Below are 17170 nucleotides of genomic sequence, written 5' to 3'. Positions count from 1 at the left end.
AACTGTGTTCATTTCATGTTGGGTAGGACAGGAAACTTTCTGTTATTCTGACTTGAAAGCATGCATGCATTGCCTATTCGATTACTAGATAAAAATGGCACTTGTAGTATTTATCTAACATTAGCTAGCAGTAGTATATCATTACCATGATGTCTTCCTAAATTTTAATAGAATTGAAGCCAGTTGGGCAATTTATCAGTTCCAAGTGCCAGATGTTTACTAAGCCTTGCTAACTAACATCTGCTGAAATAATGGGTGGGTGTTAGCTGATAGCATGGCTTTCTTGAAGGAAGAAAGATCTACCCCACAGGAATCCATGGGAATAAATAACAATGTTTTGTGTTTCTGCTTGGTTACTTACTCTCCCACAAGAATATTCATGCTTTTTCAGTCACCTCACCCTGTGGGAAGGCCCAAGATAGAGTTCCACACAGCTAGAAGAGCTTATGTGTTTGTTTATTGAGTGACCCAGTGGATGTCCTTGTGAAGGTCAGCAGGGAAGCCCTGTACTGTCTCTGATGAGAACAGGAGGAGTCTGGAGCACCTGGAGAGAACAGGACAGATCATAGTAGCAGATACAACAGAGGAAAAGAAGGAGTCTTCTCATTATAGAGATGGTAGACAGCAAGGCGGAATAAAAAAGTGAAGATTTGGACTCTAACAATGTAATACACTCAGCTCATAGACACACACACACACACACACACACACACACACACAAACACACACACAAAGTTGATTAAAGACTACTAGTGTTCAGTTTCCATCTGGCAAAACAGGCTTACTCTATCTCAATCTTACATGCTAATGAATAATCTATTGCTCTACTCCGCGAAATCTGACAGAACATGCTGCTACATATGTCAGTACCCCGGTGTGCGTGTGGGTGGGTGTGCAGTTTTCTGAGAAACTTCGGAATAAGTTGGGAATAAGGCACACACAGTGTGAGAGCAGGGGTGTTTCATTAGAGCTAACAACACATGTAGCACCTACTGCAGGCAGGCCCAAGCCTAAACACCATTATTTTTCTCCACATAACTCGACCTCTGTTATCTCTCACATTTTGCTGCTGGATTATCACTTTAAAGTGATGTTCTTAAGCAGGGATGGGCAATATTTCTGATAAATTGAAAATACTTACTTAAAAAAATACTTCTTTGTCATTTTTATATTTTGTATTTTTATTTTGTAATTTTAATATACAGAAAATTATTTGTATGATTGCATTGTTTAAACTGAAGCTCATTCTGATTATAAGGGATAGAGCATCACGTACCATCAGATTCTACATCTCTGATAGAATTAAAGACTAACACCTTGTGTAACAGATCAGACTCAGATAGAGAGTGAGTGCTTTAATACAGAGTTTGAGCATACATGCTGAAATCACAAACCAATGTAATGTCAGTAGTCAGAGCAAGTAGTAACAGTACAATCCGGCCAAAGGACTGCCCAGAAGAGTAAAATAATAGAACAGGCAAAGGTTTGTATACAGCATAAATGGTCAGTAGGATACCACAATGTTTGGCAAGACTTCGCAATGAGTGAGTGAATTGGGAGACAGTAAGTGAATTGGGAGGGTTCAGCAGAGGTTGCATTAGAACTTTAGGTACAACGACCTCTGCTGATGTGGAGGAGTAATGGTGAAGTATTTCATTAACCCCTTAAAGTCCCAATTATTATTCAGTTATTCACATTAAAACGTATTAGTCAGCAACTGCTGTAAATTTTTCAATAACTACAGTGGAACTCACAGGAAAGGTATGAAGTTATAGGAGTGAGGAGTCTAAGTTTAAACTTTTTCAACAGGTCCTGGGAGTTTAAGGTAGAAAGACATAGACATAGAAAGGTCATTCTTATTAACATGGGAACGTACTGGACAGATTTATTGCGTCTGGTGTAAACTGGGCTTTATTCATTCATTCTTTTATTCATTCGTCTTCGGTAAATGCTTTATCTTGGTCAGGGTTATTTATTTGTGGTTACTTATTTCTTTATATATTGGAAAATAGACCCAACTAAGTTCATTAGAAAACATCACAGGTGGATACAAACAAAAGTAAATGAGTAGGTGAAGAGAAAATGTAAACAGATTGAAAACCATTGCTAGCTGGTGCTTAAACTGATGCTACATACATACCTGTCTGTTTCCTGGGAACTCAGATCTTGGGATGCTGGTCTGTCATCATTGTTTTGTCTGAGAGAAGAGGTACATCTGTCATTTGTCTACAAAAACATACAGACTAAATATGTATATTGTTTTTAGCTCTATATGAAGCCAGGGTCAGATTATCATACAATAACAGGGCACAACACACCTTTTAATGAATGTCAGAGTAGTTTGTTTCCACCCCACATGCTTCACTTTGCATTTTACTCCTCAGGCAGCTAATAACAGCAAAAAATTCGTTCACAAAGTTAGATAGCACTAATTCTAAAATATGTTTTAAAAATTGAAGACATGTTCATGTTCTGCAGTAGGATGTTTGTCACTGTAGTAACTGTCTGTTTCGCTAAACCTTTTTCCAGCAATGGAATTTCCTGTAATCGATTCAGAATACAGGATATGTGCATATGTCACTTAAATGCATTTAAATGTTAGCAATACTGATTCATCACATGATTATTAAGTGCCAGTGAGCACCAAAGACTGGTTAACCCTTTACTTCTCATAGGAGTTCCCTTTGAGGAGAAATGTCCCACCCCCAGCTGAACTGGAGGTTTTGATTGGTTTATAAACCGAGTCAGACCTGTCTGTTACTGCCTGAAGTGCTGGGTCACTGCCCCAGTAGTTTGAAAAGTCCTGGGTCAAATGCCAGTCATTTGGTAAAGAACGGTAATCTGCATTGTATGTTGAAGAGGCCTCTTCAAAATAGAACAACAGAACATACTGTAATATTTAATTTATTCATATTGCATGGGATTTTAAGTTCTGTTAGATTTAAATTACCATGTAAAAACACGTAAAACAATAAAAATGAGACGAACATGCGCATGGGCTCACAGAAACTGTGATTGTTCATAGTTTGAGCCTCTAACCCATGCATTTTTCAGAGACATATCATTGCAGAATTGTTTTCTTGTGTAATTAGAAACTGCAGAACAAGGTTTCTCATATCACATTCAGGGGACCTACTACCCTGCACAGTTTCAAGATATCCCTGCTCCCAACACACCTGTCCTAATTTATGAAGGACTTAATAATACTTAGTTGATGACCTGAATCAGGTGTGGTGGGAGTTAAGAAACCTTGAAGCTGCAGGGCAGTGGAACTTGAGAAACCCTGCTATATAAGCCTTAATAAAGACAGATACTGCACATATTGTCTCCCAGCCTGGCTTTACATCAGACATAGACACAGTGAAAGGACCAGCGGGAATATGAAAGGCCATTTTCACCATGGCCCTGTGGACGCACAAAGAAAATGTATGACTGCGCAAAGAAAAAAGTCGTTTTATGCTAACTCATTGCCATTTGTGGGTGCAGGCTTTGACTGCATCAATACTAAAAGTACAGTACTCTATATAATTCTAATAAGTCTGGATGAGGAAGAGGACTGTGACATTACTGGCAGTGTGTGATGTGTGGGTGGCTGCCCTTGTTCAAAAAGAGGCGCTTTCTTTACGAAAGCAGGTTCTTGAGATGCTCATGAATCATTAATAACTCTTATGCAGAATAACTGTATCTGTAAAAAAAAATTAAAAAAGCAGCTTCTTGTTTTTTTTTTCTCAGAAGTGGCTCTTAGGCTCTTAAGTTATGATTAGGAAGAACATATTTTGAATATGTATCGTAGGTTGAACAGTATGTGTGGGGAAAGAGAGAGAGAGACATAATCTTGACATCATCAGTGTGCAGAAGTGTCACTTGAAGTAAACAGGAGGTACTTTTCATCACCATATACTCCAGGTCACACTGGAAGATTGCGTGAGTGTGTGTGTGTGTGTATGTGTGTATACCAAGTAGTATATGTGTGAAGAATGTGAGATACATATATAGTGGGGTCCAAAGGTCTGAGACCACATTGAAAATCTGGGATTTTTATTTATTTATTTAAAATTGGAAATCAACAGAAGGCTTAAGAATTTAGATATATTTAAAACAAAGAAGTTAAATGTTTAATATTTTAAATATTTATTTTTGAAGATTATGCACTATTTCTAGGTCCCTATTTAAATGTAGGCAAATTTATGATATTGACCACAACTGCTTAACTACTTTGTATAAAAGGTCAGATTTTCCTCCTGCCTAATCTCTTCTATTGAAACATGTATTCAGACGACACTCTGATGGATTTGACCTAAAATGGATCATAAGGTTTTGCACAAACTTGTGGAGTCCATGCCAGCTCGAGTACACACTGTCATTAAAGCAAAAAGGGGATATACCAAATACTGAGAACCTCTGAAATTCATGTAAATATTTCAAAGATTCTACTTTTTACTCAAGTTGTCAATAATGTAATTTGTAATGAAAATTGTTGTATTATATTAGAAACATTTTCACTAGTGGTCTCAGACATTTGGACCTGACTGTAGCTTTACAGCTCTGCAGGGATAAAGTTGGGATGGGAGAGAAAGAGAGAAAGAAGGAGAGAAAGTAGTCAGACAGTACATGCTGCCATGTTTGCCGATTTTCCCTGCATGCATTCTGTGTAAAACACTGCAGTGCACAGTCCTCACCTGCCAAGTAATCCTCAGCAAATGCGAAAAGATATAACTGTTGTAGTGTAGGCAGTAATAGCTGGTCACTGGAGTGCTAAAAATTCTACTACCTATCAGTAACTTCGGCATTATTATTATGAGGCCTTTATGACTGAGTCTTGCAGTGTGGGGTATAATACGTTACAAACATACAACTGTTACACATATACATAAGAACACTCTTTGAAAGATAGGCACAGCAGTTAACGATTGCTACTTGAGTGTGCAAGTGTATAATAATGCCGAGTCTTGTTGAGTCTTTTTTTTTAATGAATAGCAAGCATGAATAGCAAACACACTGTGCTTCTGCTTTTATGTTTGCAGGATTTATATGGAGTTATCATTGTAATGAGTAGGTGAACTGATTAGATTTTGGAATCGAGGCAAACAGGGTCAAGGTCACAGCAGGGTCAAGGTCAAATGTCTGAAATACATTTTCTTCAATAGCTTTCTCCCTGTTGGAAGTATATTTTAAGTGTATTTCTGGCCTGTATTGTATTTCTGGTAACAAAAAGGGCTACACTTTGTGGTGGTACAGGCATCCCTGTCAGGTTCTACTTGTTACTATTGTTCTTGCTTCTACAAAAGTAAAAAATAGTCCATGTTAAGCAATTTATTAAGAGCCAATAATATGACATAGATGCCAAAAATGAAGCCTGATTTTTTTTATGCATTTCCTTCAAAGAGAGGGTGGGCTTAACCCTGCTAGCCCATTTATACCAGCTGGCCCTGAGTGTATATACACTTAATCAGTAATCTATTTACCTTCTTAGTGAATATATAAAATGATATGTAAATTGAAATAACCCTCGTGTTAATTTTATGTTAATAAAGAATGTTTATGGCTATCATGGCTAATTGTTTTATGCACAATTTTGCTACTGCCACCGCCACTACTACTACTACTACTACTACTACTACTACTGCTATGTACTGTTGCTTTTTCAGTATTGTACTGCTGACTTATTTTTTCATACACAGCTCTGCTATCTGCTGGCTGCTGCACCACCTCCTGTAGAAGTGTCAAGCTTTGGGACAGGTAAGACTCAGTCATAAATCTGATAAATGATGTTCCTCTTCTCATTTCTGCACACACACACGCACACACACACACACACACACACACACACTGAGAAGGATTCCTGTCATGTTAAACAGTGCACTGATTTCTCTCTGCAGCTTTGATGCCTCCTGACCGTTGCCTTGACTGGATCCAGTGCTGGGTTCCTGGCTTTGTAGGAGCCCAGATCTCTGCTGTCTTTTGCACTGGGAGAGAGAGTGCACACTGTTGTGCAGCAGCCAGTGTCTTGTGTCTTTTCCACCCCATGCTGGTTTCAGGTGTCCTGTTCCCCTGTTAGAGCTCTGCACAACAACAACAAAAGTAAAAAAAAAAAAAAAAAAAGAAAAAAAAATTGAAAAGGGGTTTCATAGGAGGGAGAAGGCTAGAACCCCCTAACAAGAATTCTGTAATGGGAGATGAAAGATGCTCCCTACGTTGCCAACAAAGTAGACCTACCTCCTTGAAATGAAAGCAGTTAACAATGAGCATAAACGTGTGAAATGGGATTCAGAGGCTAACACCCTTCCTGTTTACAGATGCCATACACAACTTCATATGACCAATAAAGAAGTATTTCTATTTGGATCCACTAGTAAATTTAATTGGACTTGCTGTGTATCACAGGAAATTAAAAAAAAGTATTATCATAGCGATCACTGCCTTGCTTCTGTTAAGAGCTTTGTGGCAACCATAAGTTCATTATTATAACAATATAAATCACATTATTAAACGTGGAGATGGTACAAACAAAACATTGCTCTTATCTGTCATCAACCAGTGACTGCTGATGAACCGTGTGTTAGATGAAGTGCGGAATAAATACGATTAATTTCTGGAAGCACAAAGCCAACCTTAAAATGCTCCCTCCCCTCTCAGTCAACATAAGTGGACCATTCTAGAGGGGTAAATATTTGACATGGCAAACATTCTCAAAAAAAAAAAAAAAAAAAAGAAAACAAAAAGCAAAAAAGAACAAAAGAAAGAAATTAAAAAAAAAACAGTCTCCCACTCTTCCCATACTAAGTACCATCATGCCTTGCTTCTGCCCAGTTGTTTCTGTGAACTTCTGCTCTGATAGACAATAGAACAAATGCACACACATAAACACACATATAAACACACACAAAACATATGCACATTATATTTTATATGGGAATAATGCTTCATGTGGGAGAACTGGACAGCACACAGTTGTATACTTGCGTAAGTGATTTTTGGTAGCCCTTTATTTATTAGGCCTAGATCACAAGTCCTGTGTGCCAACCATTGATCCTCCAGTATAAATCAGTATTACATACAGTACAAGCTACTTTGTAACCTCTTTGACCTGTGATCTTTTTTATTTTTGTTGAGAAATTATATGAGAAAGAACCAATATTAATATATAAAACTTTTATGTTTTTAAAAAGTAAAGAGTAGTTTATCTGCTTAGTTTTTTAAATATGATGATTATTATTTTTGACGTACTGGTATTATATAAATATATATGGTTATTATACTGAGAGATCTGTATGTATATAATAAAAAGTGTCTTCTTTATGTAAATCACTTTTACTTGGGTGACTCTCATTTGTTATTTATTATTATATTATGCAGTGCCGTAGGTAGCGCTGCCGCCCCCCGCTCCAGGATCTCACTTTGATCGTGAGCTCGGGTTACTGTCTGTGTGGAGTTCCACATGTTCTCTCTGTGGGTTTCTTCCAGGGTCTCCGGTTTCCTCCCACCTTTGGAAAACATGCCGGTAGGCGGATTGGCACTGCTAAATTGCCCCTAGGTGTGAATGTGTGTGTGTAGTGCCCTGCAATGGATTGGATTTCCATCCAGTGTGTGTTCCGGCTTCATGCCCAACCAAATCAGGATAAAGTAGTTACTAAAGATTATAGACATTATAGACATTATTTGTTGTGTGGGGATTGTCCTTATTATCATTTTATCAGTTTCATGTGGTAAGCCAATGGAGTAGCCTAATGGAGATTTTACAATGGGTTTGTGGTGAGTTCACATAAATAGTATTGATGGAGGAAGAAAATATAAAGTACCATATTTTCCAATGATCTCTAAGGACTAAATAAATAAGGCAATAGATTTTAGAAATTAGTTAATAAAAATTCTTAAATATTTTAGCAGGGAATTCAACAAACTGTGGTGGACTGGAACTGGGTTAGGTGAATAAGCCCGTTGATATCCAAACCATAAGATGTTTAAAGCATAACATTAATTCTGCAGAGTTCTAAAATTCTAAGTTATAAGTGAGTCCTTTCTGTTTAAAATTTCCAACTATATTTCTGCAACAATTTAAAATGCTAAGAGCGAAAGTAAGTGATGTAATGGCTGTTTATTGTCCTTTCTTATGATATGTTCATCAAAACTATCTGATCTTGTTTTTGTTAATATCAGTATAGGATTTACTGAATCTTTTACAGGAGATACAATGACTCGATAGTTGATAAATAAAGCAAAATCATAGTTTTTTCAAACAATTAATATAAACCTATTAAACCCAAATTTAAAATTTAAGAAATTTTCCAAATCCAAACCATTCTGTACGCATCAAAAGTTGATATACAATTGCTAATGAAGATAACTGAAAGTTTTTAAATATTTTTATGCGTATCAGATAAGATAAGAGGTTTAATATGGGCCCTGAAATGCGGGCCTTCTCATGATTTTTTTAGTTAGACTGACAAAAAGTTTTAAAACAGTTTACTAGACATGTACACTGTTTCAAGATTTTTGGCATTGCTACATGAACACTTGAAGAGTTCCAACTGTTTATTTTCTCTTTATAAAAATGTAATAAAATCCTGGCATATTCATAGGTAATTAAAAATCCTGGCTTAAGCCTAAAATTTTTTGGACACAACAGTTAAATAAGTTAAATATCATCATCCATTATAAACCTCTCATTCTAACTGTATTTGCAGAAAAACTCTTCACATCCAAAGCAAATATTTAATTCCTTACTGACAGCTACCAGGACTTGAACTCGTTAGCAGTGAAAACAATGTTCTCCAGAAAATTCAGGGCGTGTGCACATATTTTTTTATAAATAGATTTCTTAAAGAGGTTATAGATAATGGAATGATATGTGTGTTACCCTTATTAAAGGAACAGTTTTGTTGGTAAGAGTATTCCTATGCTGACATATCATCCAACTAATACAATAAACTTCAAACTGTCAAACTGTTGTTTTAAAAGACACATGCAATAATTTCCTGTAGGCCGAACAAAAATGCCAAAGACAACATTGTCAGGAGCGAAATAAATGATCTGTCAGATAAGAACTATCATTCTGTAGCATGCAACTATTCAGGATGTGGAGCATGTAAATTTATTAACATAGCCACTAAAGCATTGTTTTTATCACTTATTCACTACTCCTTTTGTATCACTGCAGGGGTTGTTTATTATTTGTATCCGTGATAAGCTGTACATTGGAGAAGCCTAAAGAAAACTTGTTTTCTCAAACAACTCTATACTATTAGAATGAATGATTTATTATTTCCAGAGGTGGGACACCAACAGGAATGGATGGATTAGATTAGATTAGATTAGATTAGATTAGATTAGATTAGATCAGATCAGATCATGTGTACTGCTTACTGGTCTGCGCAAAGTGTCTGATCAAATCTACATTTTGTCCGGAACAGGAAGTATCCCAGTAGGTATCGACTCCACAAGGTAGCAATCAATTTCCCACTGTAGCATTGACCCTGTTATGTATGATATTAAGAGAGAAAATATATTGATCACATTTTGGCCAATTGCCTCTAAGAATGGATCTGTATTATGTATTAATTCAGAGTGTAGCAGCTCAGAGGAGGAAGGTTGTAGTACATTTCTTATAAACACCACCTTCAACTGGGTGAATGTATTAGTAGAGTCAGTCATGGTCTGAGATGCTTGTAGGGCATGGATCAGGTGTTTATTCAAACGGAATAGAGAGCATGTGTGAGTGTGTGTGTATGTGTGTATGTGTGTGTGTGTGTGCGCATGTGGGCTATAAATTTGCTAAAAATGTGTGTTCTGTTCTGTAAGTAGGTAAGTATATCAGCCAGAAGGTCCTGGGCAAAGAGCAGCAGCATGTGCACACTGATTAAGATGCATGATCTTAGAGGAACCAGGACCACACACACACACACACAAAACTAGGTATGTGAACATTTAGGCACACATGCAGTCTCCTAATGTCTGAATTTCTCTTTTCCACTGCAATGCAGCACACAATGAAGTCTTGCTGTGAGCTGGCCTGTGTGTCAGCCTGCCCAAAACATCCAATCCATCAACACAACCATCAGACCAAGGGAAACCTAGAGGCCTATAAATCTCTCTCTCTCTCTCTCTCTCTCTCTCTCACACACACACACACACACACACTACACATTGAACCTCAAGATCTGTACCAATCACTGGGATAATGTTTCATACTGGATGTGGATATAACCTGGTATTTACAGCCCAGATTGTGGGAGAACCTGAGAGCCTGAGTGAGTGTGAGCTGGGAAAAGTATCAAAAAATGCAGAGTTGTACAAAGACAAATAAATAGGAAATGCTGAGCTGGAGGAATATGGCATACTGTGTTTGCATTCTGCTGGGGTGTGAGCCAGTACTGCAAGAAAGACTGGCCATGGAATAAGTCACTTGTTATAAATATATTATACTGTAGCTATTTTTTATGAGAACAAGTGAATGATTACAAAATAACTTTAAGGAGGCATTCATTTATTCTGATGTCTAACTTCATGCACAAAAATATCCTCAAATCTCATCAGAATATGGTAAAAGATATGAGCCTGTCTGTGTAAGAATATCCACTCCCTAACTAGGTAGCGGGTTTCTGACTAGGTAGATTATAATCTATCATACTGCAGAGCAGTTGAATTCTTGATTCTGATTGGTCAGGAGGTGTTGATTAATTTTCTATAACAGCACAGCTCAGACAATAGTGCCGGCTACAAGATAAATCACAGCACACCCCATCATGTTTTATTTCTTCCTTCCTGACTGGGTTGAGTGATTAAAAAAACAAAGATGGTTTAGTTTAAGTACGCTGCTTGCCAACTGTGCAGTTTTGTAAACAATTATTTAACCCCACACACTCCTGTTTTATTGTTGTATTATCCATATTAAGGCATATGATTTTGTATCTTCTGTTCAACTATTGGGAAAATATTAGGAAAAGTCTGTAGTTGTAAGAGGCAGCACAGTGGTGCAGTGGGAAACGTTCCTGCCTCAGAGCTACAGGGTCCCCAGTTCTGAGCTCTGGTTGCTGCCTGTGTGGAGTTTCACATGTTCTCCCTGTGTTTGTGTGGGTTTCCTTTGGGATTCTCTGGTTTCCTACCACCTCGCAAAAACATGGCAGTAGGTGGACTGGCTACTCTAACGTACCCTAGGTGTGAATGAGTGTGGGACTGTATGTGTGCATGGTGTCCTGCAATAGACTGGTGTCCCATCTGGGGTGTATTCCTGTCTCATGCCTAGTGTTCCCACAATAGGCTACGGATCCACCATGACCCTGACCAGGATAAAGATTACTGAAGATGAATGAATGTAGTTACAAGAGTGAGGAGTGTACGTCTGGAACCACCACTGGGTCCTGGGGTTTACAAAGTGTTCCTCCAAGATCAATCCAAGCTTCTGCAGCTCTGAAAAGAAGCTAAGCCTTAATCTAAATCCAGACATGTTTCTCATTTATCACAGAGCTTCTTTGGCTGATCTAATCAATTGCTGCATATTATTTCATGTCACTACTTCATGTCACTAGCCAGTGATTCATACACATCAGTACTTGTATTCAAACTGAAATTAGCTGAATTTGATTATTTCAATCTGCAAATCAGAGGAAAACTAAGTAATCTATCAGTCTAAAAACCCAAATAAATAGAGTAAAGAAAATAAAATATAATGGTACGAAAATTCTTGGAAACTGCTTGCATCAATGTGAGGATTAATAAGTTTGGATTTATTATTTAAGTCTTCTCACTACTAATATGATGACTGATTAATGTAAGAGTACAGATGGAAATTGCTTGCATCAATGTGAGGATTAATAAGTTTGGATTTATTATTCAAGTCTTCTCAGTACTAATATGATGACTGATTAATGTAAGAGTACAGATGGCTTTACCATCTCAGAGACTGGAAAGTCTTATAAGCAGTTTTTTTAATGTTCAGGGATCAGAGTCAGTGAAAATTCTTCCGTGATTTTATGAAGAAAGTAATTAAGGCTGCATCAAGATATTTCATGACATGACAGAATGTTGGGTGGCATTACATCTCTTTCTCCCAGACAGTATGTTGTGTTATTACACAGCACATAATCCTTACTCTGGGCTGAGTCATCTTTCTGCTACTTATGCCTTTTCCAGACCTTTATCAGAGAGCATTCTGGGAGTTAATGAGAGCCAGAGGCAATGCAGCCTCTAGCGAGGTAGCATTGCACTGCTCAAAATACTGAGTGGTCATGTGGGGAAAATACAGCTCATGGTTTTCTAGTGCATTACACTGTTTCATCAATAATGTATCCGCTTCATCTCTTCCATTCCACGTCTCCTCCTGGTCATTATACGATTTGATGACCAGATGCCACTGGGTATTTCAGGCCTAATGTTAAAGTGCCCATCCCCCTCGGATAGGTAGTAATGTGTGTATATATATATATGTGTGTGTGTGTGTGTGTGTGCACTAGCAAGTGGGAGGGTTACACTGGAGGGTACACTGTCACTGTTCCTTGGACACTCGTCTCCATGGTGACACATGCAGACTTTCACTTCTGCTTTTAACTCACACCCATCACTCTGCATATTCTGCAGATGTCTTAACCTCTCCAGCTTCCAAAAGAACAAAGATTTCCGTTAGATCTCTCTTCCATGTTAATCTGTCTCGTTAGGGCTAATTTATTTTGCAGATTATTGTTTTTTCTTGATTAATAGGCATTATTAATCTGCATATATCTTAATTTAGCATATTACACTTAAAAAACAGGGTGTGTACTGAAAAAAGATGATGATGGGAAAGTTATTTGATCCCATAAGCTCAATTTACACATCAGTGTAGCTTTACTCGGAAGGTTGGATTCTTTTCATTGTGATGTTAAGTTTTGTAATGTTACAAAACCACAAAGGGAAATTAGCCATGAATATTCACACACCTTTAATGGAAACTCGTCTTCAGCAGGACTCATATATCAGCCAGCTAGTTGTCTCTGATTCAGCAGACAAAGCATTTACACAGCACCACCTCTCCAGCATTAAACTAATTGTCCTCTTATATTTATATGTGAGTGTTTTCAGTATTTGCCAGCAGCCCAGGGGCACTTTGTGCCGGTGATTGGGACGATCCTCTGGAGGCAGGCAGCTGCTTTTGCTATTGATTTGCTTTCTTAACATCTATTCCTGTCACCCAGTCTCTCAGCTCCAGTAGTCCTGTCAATTTGCACCTTTACGCCCCCCCCAAAGTGGCACATTACATTTGCCTGTCATATTAAGAGAAATGCTGACACCATGCCTGCCCTTAATTTCTCTGCTCTTCACATACAAAACTCCTTGTGTCTTTAATTTCTCCGTACATATTACTTTCAATATTTCTTCACCAATTGTTTTCATCATCTCAGTTTATTATGCCATGGCATGTGTATTTTGCCAGACCTTGACAGAGCATTGCACCCCCCCTCTAATTAACAGAGTCAGTTATAAAGTATCTAAGTGCCACACTCCTTATTAACTCCTCATTTACAAATTACTCCTCGCCTGCAATAGAGCTATCAACTTATACTGCACTGCAATTACTGTAGCACTGAAACAATAGGATCAAGTTATGTCATGTCTCTTATCTAAACTTAACTCATGAGTCAAGCATCTCTCACACACATAGTTCAGTTTTCTGACTAATGACTGTGAAGCATTATTTTCTACTGTCAGGGGATTACATTCACTAGGTTCACAGCATCACTGCTGTAAACAACATGAAGCACAAATACAGTATGTGACTGCATTTGAACTTTACCTAGAAAGAAACAATAACAATATGCACACACTAAAGACACCTAGAGTCTATGGCTTAACACTCACCTTAACAGATGGAACTGGATAACTTAGAACATTAGAGTTATTAAAAATGCAAAATAAAACATTACCTTTAGCTGAGCAGAATGTGTTGATTGTGTATTGATTTGCAAATCCACAGAACACAATCCTTCCACTCATTTCCATTTAAAATAAATTCATTTGCATTAATAAATCCAAATTTTCAACACTGCTGCAATGCTGCACTGCATGATTAATTCCATTATTTAAAAAAAAGAAAAGAATATGAAAAGAATATATACTGTGGTTCTGCTTAAAACCGGCATAAGTCAGTAACTGGGTAAGGAGGACATTAGTCAGAGAAACAACTGAGAAGTCATGGGTAACTCTGAAGGCACTGGAGAGATCTACAACTCAACCATATTGCAGGCTTTAGGGAAGAACAGTCAGCCATTTAAAATTCCATTTTGAGTTCACCAAAAGGCATGTTGGATACTCAACAAATGTGGTAAAAGGATTTCTGGTCTCAAAATTGAACTTTCTGGCCTTGGTACAAAGTGCTACATTTGGCACAAACACTACACTCTACAGCACTCTGAAAACACCATCCCCACAGTGAAGCATGGTGGTGGTAGCATTATATTAAGGGGATGCTTTTCATTGGCAGGGTTTGGGAACTGGTCAGGGTTGAGGGCAAAATGAATGGAGCCAAATACAATCCTAGAAGAAAAATTGTTTCAGTTTGCAAGACACTTGAGATTAAGGTGGAGGTTCAACTTCCAACAGAAAAATGACCCAATGCATACTGCCAAATCTACACTGGAGTGGTTCAAAGCCAAGAACCTGAATATGTTACAATGGTCCAGTCAAAGCCTAGACATCAATCTGTTTGAGAATCTGTGATAAGATTGCTGTTCACCAATGGCCTCTATGTAATCTGACAAAACTTGAGCAAGTTTGCTAAGAAGATTTGGACAAATTATCATGATCCATATCTGCAGCTGTAAATTTCAGCCAAACTTAGTTCTATTAAGTATTGACTCATGAGTTGAAACCTACTTATGCATCCAACAAACGCCTAATTTTTGGTTTATTAATATGTCACAATTAAAAAAAAATTTCACCTTCAAATGTTAGACATATTGTGTAAATCAAATAATAAAACCTACAAAATGTGGAAAACTTCAAGGGGAAAATACTGCACTGTATATGTAAAATCCCCCCAGCCAAGGAAGAAAAATTCTTTATAATAGGATTTTTTTAAACTCATGTAAGCCACCATGACAATCCTGTAATAATAATTCACAGTCAGCACTGTGCTCAGATACCTCAAAGGCTATTTTGTCCCAACTTTGGGCACAAAAGAGGTTCGACTACACAGTGACAGACAGGACATGGCAGCCAATCGACAGAGAAAGAATAAAAGTGTAAGCGAGTAAACAAAGGAGAGTAAAAGATTTCAGGACTGATGGAGTTTTAGCTTTTTTCTTGTTGAACAGGTAAGACTTTTTTCTGTTCTCTAATCTGGTAGGAGTTTAGCAGAAGATAGTCAGCTGATTTATCCTCTTTGTGGAATTTGCGTTGTTACCCAGTTGTGAAGTTGTTTAGTTAAATAACTAATGATTGATTAACTGTGTGTGAAACATGTATGTGTTTCTCAGTATAACTGCATTTCAAACTTGGCTATATCAGGTAAGAGCGAGTAATAGTAATGTCTATTATAAACAAAGCTCTATCCAGACAAAAAAGTTTACATGATGTTTACTGTCTTGTTCTGCACCTTACTCAGCATCACATAAAAATGTAAGTGAGCACAATCACCATCCAGCTGAGCTCTGCCTGAAATAAACTGCAAGGGTTTGTGTGTGTTTGTGTGTGTACATGTGCACATTCACTACACTTATGTGTACTCAGAGCGCCTTCTCGTGATTCAGTTCGGAGCACCTCCGGCTTTGCCTTTTGGAGGAGGATCAGAGCACAGAGCATCCAGCTGGGCAGCATGGGTCAATGCACAGGCCTGGGCTGGAGGCCAGTAAGATACAGAGAATATGAACTCCTGTGGGGAGTAAACAAAACACCACTCATCCTCCAATCATAATATGACATCATCTCCGACTCATAGAAACTCTGACTGGAGGCGAGAGCAGTTCAGAGCTTAGGCCTTGGCTTGTGTGAGTACGGGAAGGTGAAAGCACGCGTCATCGCTGGCTCACATGCTGCAGCTGGTGCCAAAAGCATGAGGTGACCTGAACCAGGCATGGAGCCATCCCGTCACAATTACCACAATATCCAGATGTGAAAGAAGTTAACAACCTGGAAGGTGTGGGAGGAAGGGATGCGAGTATATTGGATGAGGACTGAGGACTGAAGACTCCTTCAATATATTTGTTACTGGCCAAAATAGAACATTTGAAAGGATTTCTGGAAGATCAGTTTTTCTATTAGTGTTACTTCATTCACACTATAATCAACATTGTCCCAATCACAAAACAGCACGTCAAACATGGAAGGCTACACTCCATGCAGCTCACAAAGAGGCTTCATTTCTGTGGAAAGCATGGATAATCTGTCCCCTTTCACCATCTGTTGGTCCATCAGTGCTGCAGCTGGATTAAACACATTAATATATGCTAGAGCTCATGATCACAGAGGAATACCAGTGTGTTCCTCTAACTCCTTAAGTATTATATACTATATTGCACTACCAGTAAAGAGCACACTATTCACATGTGCCTAATCACTCACTTTCTCTCTCTCTCTCTCTCTCTCTCTCTCTCTCTGTTGTGAAATCACTTGGTTGTCATTCTGAGACCCCTTACTACAGAACCAAATGAATGGGTTTCTATGGACAAAATATCCATAAAAAGTTAATTTTACATTCTGTGCCAAGACATTCCATGTATAAATACCAGTGCAAAAGATATTTCAAAGTTTTAAAAGTTAATAAGTGAACATTGGCTAACTAAGCTAGTCAACTTTCTATGCAGACATTAGCTAGCTAAATTAGCTTGCTAAAATTAAGTTAGGCATGTAGGGCAACACAGTCATTTTGGGGAAAAAGAAGTCAATATACAGCTCTTTGAATGTGTTAGTGTACTTTCTTGTCCAAGTAGAACCGTTTTCTGGAAGCTTAGAACCCTTAATTAAGAGTAGAGTAGGCAGACCTAATTAAAAAAACAAAGGTCACAGAACATTATGGACTCTATATGGTAAGACTTACATTTATGTTCTCGAGTCACAAATGTATAAGCAATGCATTAAACAATAGAATTCCCATAGACCAGTTATCCAGTAATAATAATAAAACCACAAGTTATACAATATCACTGACACATTGATATATGCAGATCAAGAACACTGGTGTGTAGATTAATACTATATAACC

General features: G+C 37.8%; 1 protein-coding gene across 2 annotated transcripts in view; it reads left to right on the top strand.

Moving 5' to 3' along the window:
* The window catches only part of ccdc85a (coiled-coil domain containing 85A), a 29955-nt gene extending 17307 nt beyond the window's left edge, over positions 1 to 12648 (top strand). Inside the window, exons 3-4 of one of the 2 annotated variants that reach the window (XR_004577668.2) lie at positions 5682 to 5739; positions 5880 to 5908. Coding sequence is in view for 1 of the 2 variants with exons in the window: in XM_034302135.2 (XP_034158026.2) it covers positions 5682 to 5739; positions 5880 to 5895 (74 nt within the window). In the remaining variant the exon portion in view is untranslated. Of the gene's footprint in view, positions 1 to 5681; positions 5740 to 5879 lie in introns of both variants that reach the window. The other variant, XM_034302135.2, reaches the window with a different exon arrangement.
* The last annotated feature ends 4522 nt before the right edge of the window (positions 12649 to 17170 follow it).

This window comes from Pangasianodon hypophthalmus, chromosome 3, assembly GCF_027358585.1.
Source record: "Pangasianodon hypophthalmus isolate fPanHyp1 chromosome 3, fPanHyp1.pri, whole genome shotgun sequence".
Lineage (NCBI taxonomy): Eukaryota > Metazoa > Chordata > Actinopteri > Siluriformes > Pangasiidae > Pangasianodon > Pangasianodon hypophthalmus.
Note: the sequence above shows the minus strand (reverse complement) of the source record. Positions and strands in the feature narration are given on the sequence as shown.